General features: G+C 44.7%; 1 protein-coding gene across 7 annotated transcripts in view; it reads left to right on the top strand.

Moving 5' to 3' along the window:
• IQSEC2 (IQ motif and Sec7 domain ArfGEF 2) overlaps positions 1 to 17,324 on the top strand; it is a 440,728-nt gene that overhangs the window by 371,073 nt on the left and 52,331 nt on the right. The window contains exon 1 of one of the 7 annotated variants that reach the window (XM_073600384.1): positions 16,831 to 17,003. The exons of the other annotated variants lie outside the window; for them this stretch is intronic. Within the exon in view, the coding sequence (XP_073456485.1) occupies positions 16,945 to 17,003 (59 nt within the window). The 5' untranslated portion in view covers positions 16,831 to 16,944. Of the gene's footprint in view, positions 1 to 16,830; positions 17,004 to 17,324 lie in introns of those variants that run through there. 7 annotated transcript variants of the gene reach the window in all.

The raw sequence follows: 17,324 nt of genomic DNA, 5'->3' as shown, positions 1-17,324 counted from the left end.
GTATGGGATTTTATTCTTTGATCATACTTACCTATGTGGATGCAGCATCAGTCCCCGCCGGCTCTAACTTTTGTTTTTAACCTTCCTAGAGCTCTCTACTCTGTCCACCCCGTTCTCACTGGCGTGCTGGGCTTTGGAGGGGGCAGGAGCGGCCGGCTCAGGATCTCAGCGGTCCAGGCATGTGGGTAGATCCCGCCCATATGGTCGCGATCTTTCCTGAACCTGGACCGGCTCAGTGACATCAGCCGACAACGGGCTTCAGCCCACTGCTGAAAACAGGTCACAGGAGTGCAGAACAATCGGCACTCCTGTGATCCATAGGAGAAACAAGCTTTGGCTGTACTTCTCCTTTAATTATATGAGGTAGTCGTTTTTGGGCAAAACATGTCAGAGATAGACTTGGTCTGAGCAAACTCTTCTGTAATGTAGTCCCAGAATAATAAATCTTTGTGACGACTGCTGTCATTGGCATGCATCTGACTTGTTTGTTTATTCCATTTGGGGACCATTGACGAGCTCCATCAGCCAGTTCCACAACCACATAGATGGGCAGATTGCAGGCTTTGAGCAGCAGTCCCTTTTGGTACTGTGCATAATAAAAGCTTGACAGAGGTTCTAGTCCTTCCTTAGTTTTACCTACACAAACGCTTTAGTCCAGGTTTAGTGTATTGAATTCTTCCAGATGGTTTTTGTTATCTCAAGCCATTAAAAAGAACTTCACAAAAAAAAAAAAAATTGTCCATTAAAAGAAAAAACAGCTTTTTCTTACACGCTGAGCCACTTTTTATTCCTGATGGATTTCTATTTTAAAGAGCCCCATACACAAGAGCGTCATTTTCCGTCGGAAAAATCTTGGATGGTTTTTCCAACGGAATTCCGCTCAAGCTTGCCTTGCATACACACAATCACACAAAAGTTCTCTGAACTTTCGACCGTCAAGAACACGGTGATGTACAACACTACGACGAGCCGAGAAAATGAAGTTCAATGCTTCCGAGCATGCTTCGAATTGTTTCCGGGCATTGCGTGATTTTTTGCGTGTCGGAATTGCATACAGACGAACGCATTTTAGGATAGGAACTTTTTCCGACCGAAAAATAGAGAACATGCTCTCAATCTTTTGCTGGCTGGAATTCTGCCAGCAAAAGTCGATGGAGCATACACACGGTCGCATTTTCCGACCAAAAGCTCTCATCGGAGTTTTGCTGGCGGCAATTCCGATCGCGTGTACGGGGCATAACTCTTTTTCTTCTTGGGTACTTTTAGGAGGTTTTCCCTCCCTTCTGTTCCTGTAACGTCCTTACAAGAAATAAAGGGGGGGTTTGGGACAAGGGATTTTTTCTTTTCAACTTCAAACCAAATTCTTGGCTAATCCCATGGAAGGAAATTGACTTCTGTTGCCTAATACGATGGCTAGTATAGATCAGTATGCTGTAAATTTGATGTTCTGTACATTTTATACATGTATCGGCATATAGATGTGAGAGTTGAAACTGTTTCATATAGTATGTATGAGAAAAAAAATGACATAAGTCACAGAACAATCATATACATAATCACAATGGTACACCATGATTGGGTGGTGTGAGTGCATTGTACATACCTGTTTGATCTTTCCAGAATACCATGTTGCTTCCTTGTATAGGGCGACAACACTGACACTTTGCCATTAAAATAGCAATCAGTGTTGTCATTCTGGAATCAGTAATTTAACACTTGTTCTAAGACATAATGTTCCAAAGGAACCAATGTCACCACTGGAGGCTGTTCCCACTGCTCTTGTATTGTTGTTTTATTGTCTTTTTCTGCTGATCCAAGCCACCAGTCCATCTCTCCTCTTTAGGTCCTGAATGGCAAAGTGCAGGGGGTAACCAATTTTCGGAACAACTAGTGTTCTATCGCCACAAATCCTGTACTGGTAGAACACTGGTAGCCTTTTGGAAACTGTAGTTTTTGTGGTCGGCTGCGGTAAGTTGCTGCAAACACCCACAAGAAGTTCTGGGAACATTGGTCAGACGTTCCTGGCAGAGAAGGCATTCGGGCTGCTTTTTGGGCAGAAGATTGTGATTCTGGGAGATGAAAACATGGTGTTTTGACTAATGTAGTCCTCAAAAACACACCTAACACATTGTTTTCCAAGTGAAGGTGACGGCACACATGGGTAACACATGGAGCCATAATCATACATTTCTGGTTCCTGGTTGCCTGCCCTCTGTTTTGTTCTGGTAGGTGAGCGATAGCGCTGGACCGGTGTGGGGAGAGGTTACTTTAAATGCTTCAAAGAAAGAATGTGTAGTATTCATCCAAGTCTGGCAAGGCTCTATTCACACTTGTACGACTCCAAAGTTGCGTCTACTTTGGAGTGCAACTTTGACACAACTTTGGATGGGTGCAACTTTGATATGACTTTGACCAACTGTTGCATTGTATAACATTCAGGTATGACTTTCAAGCAACTTTTGATGGTTAACATTGACATCTATGGCCCTCAAGTTGCATGAAAGTCGTACCAGAGTAGTACATGAAGTCGCTGCAACTTTAAGTTGCATATATATGACTGGTTATCATTGGAAAACATGGGGAATGAGTTGTCATGTGACTTTGATGTCCGAAGTCGCACAAGTGTGAATGGAGCCTTATGGTAGATGCGAAGGACCCGATTCTGGGCCTGGGCTGCTTATCCAGTCACTCAACAGATGACAACGTGTAGGTGTGTAATAAGGAGTGCCTAATTCAGACTCCCATCTCGCTTGCAACTTGTTTAAAATGTTGGGAACAACAATGACAACCAATGAGTTTCAATGGAATGGACTCCCTTCTTCAGGGCTGAGACAACGATTTTGATGCAATCAGGATGACTACATCACATCTGCCCTAAGAGATCCTGCCGGATGTATACATGCTGTTAGAAAACAATAGTCTTAAAGCTGAACATCAGGCAAAAAAATGTTTTCCCTTGTAGTGGAGCTGTGCCTGCACTACAAGGGTTAGTTGCTCATTCTTGTATAGAGGAGAGATGAAAGGAGATATACTTACCTGATCCTCTCTATGGGAGACCTCCCTGCTGCTCCAACAACCCTGCTCTCTAGCGGGCTTGAGCGGTGCACTGTTTCTGACATCTCATATCCAAAGCAGGTCTATAGAGCCGGCTCTGGCAGAAAACAGAAGGCTTGATGCCTGTAAATACACATAAAGCAGTTTAATGCTAGGTGCGTTTATCGTTTGAGCGTTTATTATTTTAATATCATTAGATTTATTTCAATCTGGCCAATTAAATAAATTGACGCCCAAGTGCGTGACACACCTAAATGAGTTTAGCACTCATCATAAATGAGTTTAGCACAAAACGCCTGACAACCATTTTTCTGCTAAAACTCTGCTGCCAGGAGGAACCTAGTCTTGGAGAGTTGGCAAAACATCCAGTGTGTATGAGGACTAATAGAAGGGAAATCTTCCAATGGAAACAGTTCTGGTGACATACAGGGATTCCCTCACGTTTTAGAGTTTTTTTTCTCTCACTTCCTGTTTGTCTGTTTCACAGGAAGTGAAGGAAAATCTCCCCAGTGGAACAAAGATGGAAAAGAAAAAAAAAAATGCTCTTAGCTACACTTTAATTTAGCCTCATGTCAGGCTTGTATGCATCATTGTTAAAGCCCTGAAGAACAGGGGTGCTTTCCCCTGAAACGTGTTGATCATATCTGTTTTTCCTAACAAATAAAGATATTTTAAACAAATGTGAAGTGAGATGGAAGTTTGTACGAGGAGCTCCTAATCAAACACTTTGAAGCCTCCATGTGTATAAATCCCTGAACACCTGGGTATAGGGCAGGGATATGCAATTAGCGGACCTCCAGCTGTTGCAAAACTACAAGTCCCATCATGCCTCTGGGTATCATGCTTGTGGCTGTCAGTCTTGCTATGCCTCATGGGACTGGTAGTTCTCCAACAGCTGGAGGTCCGCTAATTGCATATCCCTGGGTATAGGGCTTTGTTCCAAACCCAGCACCTCCCACAATGCAGTGCTCCGCTTCCTTGCTTGAGAACTGTCACAAAGAGAGGTGTGGCTGGCTGTAAACAAATGATGACTTTTTAGAAAGTCAGTATATGTGTACTTTGAATAGGTGGGGGTTGTTGGTAGCACAAAAGGAAGGCAGTTAGAAATGATAAAGGCTTTCTCTTATCCTCTTTTATTAGGTGTAGGATCCTTTACACATCATTTCTACCCTCGGTCTAACACTATATTGATCGTTGGCAGTTCCAGCAAGTGGTCAGTGTTTTCTTCTCTGCTAGAAATCTCTCCACCACACCCAGCTTCTTGTAAAGGACAAAGCAGTGTGTGTAGCCCTAGTGAGCAGTCTGTTACAATTAGATGAATCCATCACGCTGATGACAGATGCGTTGAGGCATGTGCGAATCCGTCTAAGTGTTGAAGGCTCTTCTTTAGAGATACAGCATGAGATGTGGGGAATACAGTATCCCTGCTAATTAATAGCGACTGACTGGAAGTGAACTGGTGATAGGAGCTTCTTGTGAGCGCGTTCTAATATGATGGATGGTTCTAAAAAAGGATTTCTGCTGCATTAGTGCATGGAGTACACCTGCATGTGGATATGCCTTGGCGCAGTATGCGCTGTGATGTCAAAGCCCGCACGCCTGACTGCCAGTAATAAACTGCTCGTCTTCCCAACACATTCTTGTCATCTGCTTTGTGTGGTTTTGTGCTCAGCGGTCCATTGAAAACATGGTTTTATGGTTAGCAGGAGGCCATTATTCCTTCTGTGCCTGGAACGGGGGTTGATGTATGTGGTGGATTTGCTGGAACCTTTCGCAGTCGCCGCGCACAGGCCTGCCTCCTTTCTGAAAATACTGAGGCTATAAATATCGCTTCACCGCGTCCGACTTCATTGGCTGCTCCCGGGCTCCTACGCAGGCAGCGGAAGGGGGCTTTCGAGAAGTGCGATTTGGCTTCTATTACAATAAAAGGGATAAAAGGCCACATTCGGCGTCTGTGCCTTCTGTCACTGGCCGCATACAGATTGTGAGCAGTTTGATTGTTTCAATGAGACTGATTAGTAAAACCTACAGGTTTTTTTTCCTGTGCAAGTTCAGCATGAGGGTCTAATTAGAGTACATTGCCTTTTAATATGTAAAATACCCAGAAAGAGAGTACCCATGCACGCATCGCGTACGACCACACAGATGTCTATAGACCCTCAGTACGTATTCCAAGTGAGACCCATAAGTACACAGCCCAGTAAAGGGTATGTAAACCCGAAAAACGAACGTCTCTTTTGGCCTGTTAGAACATAACATTTTCAATTGTATATTTATCTGTTAACTGCAAGAATTATCTGTTGATCCTGCCAGTTGATGACTTCCTGTGATCTCCCACAGTGCTGCATTCCTAGGGCCTCATTCACACATTTGGTGGGTAGGTGGTTGATCTGTGTTTTTACCACTTTCTGACTGCTTATGGACAAGATACCATGGCCAGCGGACACGTGTCTGTATATATTGATTCAGGTGCGGCAAATCTTATACAGCATGTTGCGGTTGGTAGTGGTGATGCCATCTGCACCCCATATAAATCAATAGGGCTGCACCACAACCCTTTGCCAGGTAAAATTTCTGTGTAAAAATCTCCTTTGGGGATCATGACAACAGGAGTTCAGAAGGCAGCATATTACTTCCTGAACGCCTGTCAACCAACTTTAAAACGGTCTCTGAAAAGTGATCTTACGGTGATTGCTTTTCAGAGTGTTTACAAACCTGCCGCACGTGTGATGAGACCAAAAACAAAATAACCCGTAGACCGCTATGCGCCCTGCATGGAGATTAGGGGCTGTGCGCATAGATGCACCCCTTATGGACAGGCCGCCGCTCCCTAATCTCTATGCGCCCAGCCCCTAATCTCCATACAGGGCGCTGGATGCATAGAGTTCTGCATTTTTGTTTTTTTTTTGTTTTTAGAGAAGCATATGATTAGAGCTAGATTGGCTTCAAAAAGGGTGTGCTCGGGGCGCAGAGCACTGCGCCCTGAGCCCACCCATTTGTGACAATAGCAAATCAACATTCACTATGGTCTTCCTGCTTCTCCTCCCGGCCAATCAGGATAGGAAGCGGGTCCTGAGACCAGATTGGCCGGGAGGAGAAGCTGCCCAGGACCCGGATGGGGTAAGTATGGGGCTGGTGAGCGGGCTTGCTCACCAAAAAATGGACCACCAGCCGCCACTGGATGATAGCTGTATTTTTGGATTGTTCCCGAACTATCTCTTTGTTACGGAGAGAAAGAGGTGGTGGTGATGGGTGTGCAGTCCTGTTCTTATAGTTACAGTACAGTGAGTGTCGTCACCCCAGAGGATCAACTGGTGAAAAAAAAAAAAGGAAAACAAAGGCAGCTACCACATCAAAGTACTGATAATCTGCAATATATTTCAATTGTTGATTTTAAGTTTAGATTCTCTATTTGCGTGTGCTGGTTGCATACTATCCACTGGTACTCATGTTACATAGTCAGGTTGAAAAAAGACACAAGTCCATCGAGTTCAACCAATGAAAAAATAAATAGAAAAATGTGATTTCTGTTGATATAGTCTCTCACCTTTTCCTACTTCCAGGACCACGTTGCGTTCTTTCGTGTGCTACAAACCTTGGAACACCGTGTCATTGGCTCCATGCACTGAATGAGTACCAGAGCTGCCCTCCATGGAGTGTTCCCAGAGTCTGTCTAGGAGGCTGCAGTTGGGATCTTTAGACCCGCTCACACATACTAGGGCCAGTTTACACAGGAGCCAGTTAACCTTCCATTATGTATTTGGAATGTGGGAGGAAACTGGAGTACCCGAAGGAAACCCACCCAAGGGAGAACTTGCAAACTCCATGCAGATCGTGTCCTGGCAGGGATTTCAAATCAGAACCCCAGTGCTGCAAGACGAAATTGCTAACCACTAAGCTTAATATGTTGTGTCAAGCCTTGTCTTACTGTTAATTGGGTTTTAGTGCTTTGTTACTGTAGCCGTCCTTCTATTACACTTTGCATTTTGGCTTTTTGTACGAAATGCACAATAGAGCTGACTTGCGAGGTACGGAAACAGCAGACCCTGCACCCCATTACCAGTGACGTTTGAAGCAGCAGGAGCTTATTTCATAAACAAGAGATTAAGAGCTCTCAGGTTGTCGGGTTTTGTGAAATATGTATAGAACTGACGCAGCGGCTGCCTAATCAGTTCAGATTTTATTGTGAAAAAAAAAAATCCCTCCCCCTCCTTCCTCTAGAAGAGTCTATAGAGTGAATGGAATTTAAAGGACAACCCTGCCAAGCCCTATTTGCATATAAAATGACCACATAACACATTTTTGAAATAATTTTAGAACAAATCCAAAAAAAACTTTAAAAAAAAACTTAAAAAAAAAAAAACATTGTGGGGTTTAGAACCTTGAACGAGTAATAAATGGTATAGCATTCAAATTATTGGTTATATATTATCACTGGGGTAGGGGAAGTTCAGACATGACACCACTCCCACAAACCCCCAGTGAAGTTATAGGCTAGTTACTATTTTTTTTTTTTATTGTAAGATATACTGCAGTCTGTATAATGCCTAGGCCAGTGATAGCAAACCTTGGCACCCCAGATATTTTGGAACTACATTTCCCATGATGGTCATGCACTCTGCAGAGTATTTGAGCATCATGGGAAATGTAGTTCCAAAACATCTGGGGTGCCAAAGTTCGCCATCACTGGCCTAGGTAAATAAGGCAAAGCAACAGGTTTGAAGCACAGGTAAAAGGGGACTTATCAGCCTTATCGGTTACCTATCTGTTAGGCCTCTAAGAGAGCTGAGCACTTTGATTGTAAAGGATTACATAACAAACATGTTTTACTTACCTGTTCTGTGCAATGGTTTTGCACAGAGCAGCCCAGATCCTCCTCTTCTGAGGTCCTCCGCTGGTGCTCCTAGCTCCTCCCCCCGCCAAGTGACCCCATAGCAGGCTACTTGCTAAGGGGGGCACTCTTGTGGGCTCGCTTCCGAGCCGGCTTTGCATGTCCATAGACACACAGCGCAGCTCGTCCCCCACCCCTGCTTCCTCCTCGGCTGTGAGTGACAGTAGTGAGAGCCAGTGCGGACAGAGAGAACCAAGAGAGCCTCTGCTCTTAATCACAGCGCTGGATCAAGATATTGGCTCAGGTAAGTATAATTCATACAGCATAGGTGGGTCTACATCCAGTGCCATCTCCTTGTCTCTCTTTTTATTCCAGAATAACTGCTTTACTAGTTAGAGGCAAGAAGGCCACAGTCAACGACAGTCACAGATGTCTATGGCCCTCTTGGCTCAGTTGCCCACCCCACCCACCCTACCAAGTAGATGTAGTCTATTTGATAACTGGCCAGCATACCTGGGACTATAGCACAAACTTCTTAACCAGATGAAGGGTTCTGCCCAACCTGGTCTTGTGTATAGACTTGCCAGGTCTGATTCATGTGCACAAAGCTATCCTCCTTTTCTGAATCTTACAACCAATGACCGTGCCAAGAGTCCAAGGTAATTTAATGATGAAATGGATTCAGCAAAATAGTCAACGCGTTTTGGAGGCCAAACGCACTCCCCCTTCATCAGGGCTTAGGTAATAGCAGGAGTGCTCAGGGTGGTGTGTGTTTGGCTTTGCAGCAGATTTCCCCAGGACTGACACACAGGGTAGAAGTTAGTTCCAGCCCATGCAGCAATGTCTGACAGCTACTCTAATCCACCAGTTTCGGAGATGTATGTTTCCCTTTTTCTGCCCACCAGTCAAGCAGTGCCATTTTTAAGAGTAGTACAGCCAAAGTGTTTTTGGTTATGCTTCTCTTCTGGGTCACAAGGAGTGCACTTATTTTTGCTCTCTTGTGATCCAGAATCAGCTGACAGCGGGCTAAAGTCTACTGTCAGCTGACATCATAGGCCATATTGTTAGGATCCACCCAGCTGCCTAATTGACAGCTGGCTTTGGCTCTTAGCACACATCTGAGAGTTGAAGCCAGCTGTGCCCTTCTCATCTCCAGCCTAGTACTCCAGTGAGCACTGGCGGGGCAGAGCGGAGAGCAGTGACTGCCCTCTGCTCCAAGGAGACTGAGAGCTGAGCAATCAGCAGTCATGTGATCGTTCAGTTCCCAGTCTTAGAGCCAGTGTGGGACAGCTGTAACAGCATAGAGGTGAGTATAGATGTTTATATTTAAATACCCCAAACTTTTTCTTTAGGCTTGGTTCACATATATGCATATCAGATGCATTTTTAACCGCATCCAATTATCTTGGAGATTTGAGGCTCTCATTGGGTTGTAGGTGTGTGGATTCTCCACTCCGGGTCCTTTCCCTTTTTCCTAAAGGGGTCCCCATTTTGTGGAGTGCTGCTGAACCGGGGGTCATTTCAGTGACCCTTAAAAGATTGGAATCTAGTGCGCTGTGTGTTCTTGTGTTTCTCCTTTTCTGAATGTCATGTCTGAGAACTGGAAGTGTTCGTAACTGATCCTTCTCCTCACTGAAGGACCCTGTACCATCTCTGTGGTTGTGAGCCTCTCTGACAGACGGCACTGGGGACATCATTACAGAATCAAAATTGCGGTGGCTATGTTCACATTTATATCCCGCAGGACGCTGTAATTAGCTGCAGCTTTGCTAAAATATTGGCAGTACTTCCACTTTCCTTAACCTCCAGTTTATATAACCCAGCCCAGCTGATTTATTGCCAGGATCATATCACTTGGTCAATTACAATGTCACTTTATTAAACCACAGATGTTACATAAAGCTACGTATTTGGAATTGCAGAGTTCTTAGTCACATCTATGACTAGCAGAGTCTATTGTAGAAGAACGCATGTGGTGTAAACCATACATCTCAAGCCAGTGTACACCCCCTCCGAAGAGTACTTCTGGCTTCTCAGGGAACACGTCAGTTTGTTAAAGTGAATGTGTTTTCCACCAGTGTCAAGTAAAATTTCTTGGATTTCTCGGTATGTGGGAGTATGTTGGTCTCTCCCATAATAGCCTATCCTCAAGTCCTGCCACATGTAGGCGGGGGAAAATTTGAATTGAGAGGAACGCAAAGTTTGCCCAAAGTACTGGTTCATTTTAATGATATAAAATACATAACTAAGTATTTTTAGGGTAGCCCCCGTGCAGAAACAATGCCTTCAGCTACTTGTATCTCTTGAGGACACGGATCGAAACTCGGCCGGTTCAGCAGAAACCAGTCAAATTTTGATCTGTGTGCAGTTCTCCATGTTCCACAGAAGCCGATCGTTTTTGCTGGAAAACCTTCTTCGATCAGTGGTCTGCAGCCAATGGCTACAGTGCTAATCAGTGTATTATGACAGTGGAGGAGGCCCTACTGTCAGAATGCAATAGAATACGAGGGATGGGGAGAATCCTGGATCCACCTTGCCTGTGTGGATGCAGGAATCTGCATCTCATTTAACCAACTGAACAATAAAAAAACAAAAAACTAATAGTGTGTACCCAACTTTAAGATGATCATAAGCTGTACGATCTGATTGTACAGTCTCATTTAGATCTACCCTCAACCCTATAATGCAAGGACCTGACTGGTTGGATACATGTTGAAAGTTTTGTTTGGATTTGTCCTCGTATGGATTTGGTGCATCTAAAGGACATTGTACAATCAGATTGTAAATTGTACGGGCAGCTTTAGAGGCATGACGCAACAGTCAGACAGTCCACAGATTTCTCCACCCCTTTGGGTTCAGCTGTGCCCCCTCCCTATGAGACTGATGAGTGAGAAGGCATCTGCCCATCCTCAATCATACTGGGATCTGCTGTTATCTAAAGATGGTAGAGAGAAGAATCGGACATGCCGCTTAGAGATTTTATCAGTTTGTTGGAACATCTCTGGTGAAAATGATAACTTGTGAGGTTAGAGAGAATTGTTTTGGCTGGGAAGGAATATGTTGCATGCTCCGTCATACATGGAAGTACCAAGTATTAACAAATGAGGTGAATATGTTTCTTCTGGTGGAGCCACCACTTACAGTAAGTGAACCTGTTGCTTTGCCATACATGTGTAAAAATACAGGTTTGCTTTTATTGACAGCTGTGGATCAGAAAGGTATTTTCTCCCCTGCTGTAGCAAATTGGATCATGCTTTGCTGGGCTTTTTTCGCCTTCCTCTGGATTAACTGTGGGTGAAGGATTGTGTATATGGGATGGTATGATTTTTTTTTTTTTTCCCGTTGAACTAGATGGACTTGTGTCTTTTTTCAGCCTGACCAACTATGTATATGGGAATGTAGCCACCCTCACTTGCTCCTGGAGTGGACTGTGAGATTTGTAGTGTACATAAAGCAGTGTACTTGACCGCAACTAACGTGCACTGCTTGCTTCAAACAGAAGTGAGCGGGAAAGGAGATGTTCAGGAGTTCACGGACCTTACAAGATGGCAGAAAAGTGCAAATGAGTTTATGAAAAAACAGATTGCAGGGCCTTTAGGTGGTGGATGTGTGTGGATTATGGATTATTTTTGGAGAATGAAGATATCGCTTGGTGTTAAGGCAAGGCGTGGACCTTTTGATTTTCTGTAGTGTTTCTATTCTTGGATCCCAGGTGCCATCACTGCGTATTTGACTGAAGTGTCCCAGCTATTTGTGGCATTCATGTGATCATGTCATTGGCTGTGGCTGACTTTTGTTCACCTGTGTGCTTTATGAGAAGAGAACAGGTTTGTGCACTTCTTGTGTAGATTATTGAGGAATGTCGCAGGCAGCAGATAAGGAGCTGGGCCCACCCAGTCTGGCTGTAGTTGTATTACCAGCTCTGGCACTCTGTGAAACTCTACATACCTTTCTGACAGGGAACACCAGGCAGCCGTATGGTGGCCTCAGTCTAAAGCCGCCCATACACTGCTAGGCTGCCCCATAGATTCATCTTTTTTTTTTTCTTTCCTTTTTTTTTGTCAGCCAGCGGGCTAATAAAAAAAAAATATATATAGATTCTCCCATCCACACTAGCAAGGTGGATGGAGGAATCCTCTCTGCTGTGCCATTGTATTCTAACCACAGGGACACCTCCATTGTCACAATACACTGACCAGCTCTGCAGCTGATTGCACTTATCGAATGAAAGTTTTCCAACATTCCCATTCCAGAGAAGCCAATCATTAGATCGACGTCTCATGAGCATGAACGACTATAGATGGATCATACTTCAACCAGGCCTTCTTGATCCAGCCGATTTTCCATCCATCTATGGCCAGCCTAAACTTGGCTCTAGCCGCTGATTGAGACAAATTTTCCAACATTAAAAAATGGACTTCTGTTGAACAGGAACTTCCACACACTGATTGAAATTCATCTGGTCCCTGCTGAACTGGCCATATTTTGGTCAGCATATGGCCAGCTTTAGCCTGAAACACGAGGCTCGAGGCCTGAAGGCTCAGACTGCTCAAAATTGGAATTGGAATTGAAATTGGAGTGACCCTGAAAGCATCACCCGGCATGACTCAAATCATAAATCTGAGCCGGGGGAAAAATGCATCAACCAAGCAGTATCTATTCTATCAGATGTGGTCACTCTGCAGCAGCACCATTGTATTCAGGCAGCCAATGGTGCCACAGTTGCTGGATACAATCGCTGGCAGTGTAGCCGGCTGTTAGCATGGAGAAAGGAATGGAGATTTTCCCTTACTTCCTACATTTAAGAATGAGGGGTTCTGTTGTCACCAGGATAGACAATAAAAAAAATCTGGTTAGAAAGTCTAATTTTTTTCTCTCGCTAATAAACTGTTTTTGTTTTCCTGACTGGAAGTGACAGGAAATCTCCCCAGTGAGTAAACAGGCAGCATTAAAGTAAAAGGAAAAGTCTAGAGGTGGGTACAGACTGATCGAAAATTGTCCAGTGTAACAGTGTAATGAGTTTACTATCGCTTTAAAACGCACTATAACTGGATCACATGGTACAAAAGTACCATGCAATCCAGTGCAGGCAAACGCACTGAGTTTGCAGCCTGCGTTTGGTGTCGTTGCCTTTCTATTGATACCCACTGCAGATCACAAATGGAGTGTATTTTGGATGTGGTCTGAATCACGCAGGGACATGCTGTTCATGTGCGGGCATGGTGTGAACCGACCCTTAAAGCAGTATTAGGCCCTCCTATCCTTTACAGCCAAGGAAGCTGCTTCTGCTTGATTTGCAACTGCCATGGTGCTGCACATGTGATCAGTTATGACACCAGCCAGTTGATGGTTTGACAGTTTGTTTGAGGACACAAGAAATTGTGACGGTCAGCAATCCCGGCATTCCAGGAATGTAACTGTTTTTTGAAACTGGTAAATCGAGTGTAACAGGGACAGGACGAATTTCAGTCTGTGTGGCCCTCCCTGTTCTTTTATATCAACTTTTGTCAAACCTCTATGCTGGAAAACTTTAATTGATCAGCAGCGGCTCTGGGAGCATTAAAAAAAGCTGGAAATTCCAGGTGCCATGATGTCACCCGTAGGCTCCCATAGCCCAGTGATTATTCTGGCTATCTCACTGGCTGTCCTTTTTGAATAACAATTCTTCCTCAATTCTCAATTCTTGCCTAGGCGAAACTGCCATCTGCTTGTGCCCGCCCCCTGCATGCAACCACATGGGACACATAACGCATCTTAGAAGGCTACAGGACTGTGCAATCTCGATCTGCGCAGTGAGGAGCCATTTGTGATTCCTCAGGAAGTCACATCCAGCTTTCAAATCCAAGGTAGTGGCACTAAGGACATGCAGCGGTGAGAAGAACCAGCTGCAGGAAGACAGCATCGGACTTCAGCCACTGGTAAGTATTTCACTTTTAAAAGTCAGCAGCTATAGTATTAGAGGAGTCCGATCTAGCTTTATCGTACAGAGCGATCAACGGATGCTGGCAGAGATTTGGTCCGCGGGATCCGCTGATCAGCTCCCACTGTGTAGAATCACTGCGGGAGTGAGCCACCGGCAGCGCACACTTGTGATCCTGCACAGCCCGGCCGCCCTGTAGCAGTGAAACTGCTATAGAGCGGTCAGCAAGTGGTTAAAGTGGTAGTAAACTTTTGCACATTAAAGAAAGTGTTTTCTCCTGCAGGCCAATATCATAATGTGCTAGTATGTACCACATACTAGCAGATTGTTAAAGGCTTACCTTGAAACTAAGCCCTCCAGCGCTCTTCCTTCTGGGTTCGCGGGCTGCAGCCACTTGAGTGGCCAAGCCCCGATGACGTCACTCCCGCACATGTGTGGGAGTCTCGGCCACAGCACACAGCTCTGAAGGAATGGCACAGGTATGCCGTTCTTTCAGAGCTCAGGCACTAGTGACGTATCCAGCTGCTCCTCGCTAAAATATCTCCTAAACCGTGCACGTTTAGGAGATATGCTTTATAAAAATTAATAATGTGTGTAATAAGTTTACTATCGCTTTAAAACGCACTATAACTGGATCACATGGTACAAAAGTACCATGCGATCCAGTGCAGGCAAACGCACTGAGTTTGCAGCCTGCGTTTGGTGTCGTTGCCTTTCTATTGATACCCACTGCAGATCACAAATGGAGTGTGTTTTGGATGTGGTCTGAATCACGCAGGGACATGCTGTTCATGTGCGGGCATGGTGTGAACCGACCCTTAAAGCAGAATTAGGCCCTCCTATCCTTTACAGCCAAGGAAGCTGCTTCTGTTTGATTTGCAACTGCCACGGTGCTGCACATGTGATCAGTTATGACACCAGCCAGTTGATGGTTTGACAGTTTGTTTGAGGACACAAGAAATTGTGACGGTCAGCAATCCCGGCATTCCAGGAATGTAACTGTTTTTTGAAACTGGTAAATCGATGGGTTTAGTTCCACAGGCCAGTCAAGTTCCTCCACCCCAAACTCGCTCATCCATGTCTTTATGGACCTTGGTTTGTGCACTGGTCCAAATCATTTGGTGGGGGGGGGGATTATGGTGTGGGGGGGTTTTCAGGGGTTGGGCTTGGCCCCTTAGTTCCAGTGAAGGGAACTCTTAAGGCGTCAGCATACCAAGACATTTTGGGCAATTTCATGCTCCCAAATTTGTGGGAACAGTTGGGGGATGGCCCCTTCTTGTTCCAACATGACTGCGCACCAGTGTACAAGGCAAGGTCCATAAAGACATGGATGAGTGAGTTTGGGGTAGGGAAACTTGACTGGCCTGCACAGAGCCCTGACCTCAACCTGATAGAACAGCTTTGGGATGAATTAGCGTAGAGACTGCGAGCCAGGCCTTCTCGTCCAACATCAGTCACAAATGCGTTTCTGGAAGAATGATCAAACATTCCCAAAGGCACACTCCTAAACCTTGTGGACGGCCTTCCCCGAAGAGTTGAAGCTGTTATAGCTGCAAAGGGTGGGCCAACTCAATATTGAACCCTACAGACTATTGCCCTGTACACACGGTCGGACTTTCCGACGGAATATGTGTGATCGGAGCTTGTTGTCAGAAATTCCGACCGTGTGTGGGCTCCATCTGACTTTTTCCATCGGAATTTCCGACACACAAAGTTTGAGAGCATGCTATAAAATTTTCCGACAACAAAATCCGATCCTTTAAATTCCGATCGTGTGTAGACAAACCTGATGGACAAAGTGCCACGCATGCTCAGAATAAATTAAGAGATGAAAGCTATTGCCCCGTTTATAGTCCCGACGTACGTGTTTTACGTCACCGCGTTCAGAACGATCGGATTTTCCGACAACTTTGTGTGACCGTGTGTATGCAAGACAAGTTTGAGCTAACATCCGTCGGAAAAAATCCATGGATTTTGTTGTCGGAATGTCCGATTAATGTCCAACCGTGTGTACGGGGCATAAGACTGGGATGCCATTAAAGTTCGCGTGTGTGTGTTCGCGTGTGTGTGTTCGTGTGTGTATGTATATATAAAAAAATAAATAAAGGCACGTGTCCCAATACTTTTGACAATATAGTGTATGTTCCTTGCTACAGAACATTATTTTTTATCAAGTTGTCATGGGTAAAGTTCTGCTTTAAGGACGGTGTACATGTCATCACAGTTTTAGCTAGTTTTAGAACTCAGACGGTAGATTCTTTTTTTTCCTAAATAGGTAGTAGGGTAAAATGGTGCCTCAGCGGACGACACACGCTTGTCACGCGTCTCCGGGATTTCTGTGATCTTTATTATCCTTCTCGTATTTACACATTATCTTTGGTTTCTCCAGTTCCCTTTAAACAATGAGAGATCGTATTGTTAGATTAATTAGACATCTCACCAAACTGGCTCGGTGTGTGTAATAGGGACATGCGATTGTAAGCTCCTCTGGTTCTAATGCCGATGGGTGTAGAAAGCATTCGGCCATTGTGACCACCCAGCATGCAGCCATTGTCATATGCCCATTACAGGGCTCAATGGTTTGAATCTACTTTGCTGTTTTATGGCCATGTACTTTGATGTAAGCACAGATTTTTTTTTTTTTTTTTAAACGTATGTGGTGTTTTTCCTGTATATTATATGTAGTATGTGTATATTATATGTGGCATACAATAGATTTTATAAAATAAAAGCAGTTTATGATGGACTAGCCCATTTGCTGTTGGAAAGTTTCGTTGCATCCCTACGGAAGAGCCTGCTGTCTTTTCTTTTCATGTAAATGATGCATCATCCAGCAAACATTGCAGGAATGTTCTACACAATCTTCTCTGATCACAGTCATTGTTACAAGGAAGGGAATGCTTTGTGGCTTGGTGTTTTTGTGGCATAGCCTGACGAGAATGAGTCTTAATTATAGGAGTCGGAGCAGGGCTGTACTATGGTGAAGGTAGGAGGAGCGCAGCTAGGTGTTGCCCAAAGCTCCATAGTGATGGGATTTGGGATTTCCGTCACAAACAATGACTGCAGACTCACCCCCTGCACAGCCTGCTCCATGTGTCCTCACCTGTCCTTCACCCTTGTTCATGGATGACGCCTGAAGATGAAGAAGAAAAGAGGGGACAAGCAGATCCGTCTCCCTGCCCGGGCTGCACTGTACATGTGAGTGCGGCATTACATACATGCACTTCCAGTTAGGTCTCTGATGTATAGCACTTGTTAGAACACGCTCCCTACTTGATTACTGCCTCTGTCTCCTATGGAGACCTCGGGAATACCACATCCTTAGAGCCTTGACTTCTATACACTTGTTATATTTCATGATATCTATATTTTCACTTCATTAACTATGACTAGTCTCCATTGTAATGATGTATAGGTGGGAAGTATCAGTACCATGAAGCCTCTGGGTGTGATGGATGCAGGTTTTGAAGGTCACGCAGGGTGCAATCTGATGGTATAGACTCTTTAACCACTTCAGCC

This window comes from Aquarana catesbeiana, linkage group LG09 (genome assembly GCF_042186555.1).
Source record: "Aquarana catesbeiana isolate 2022-GZ linkage group LG09, ASM4218655v1, whole genome shotgun sequence".
NCBI lineage: Eukaryota > Metazoa > Chordata > Amphibia > Anura > Ranidae > Aquarana > Aquarana catesbeiana.
The sequence above is the reverse complement of the archived record's forward strand: the minus strand, read 5'-3'. Positions and strand labels throughout refer to the sequence as shown.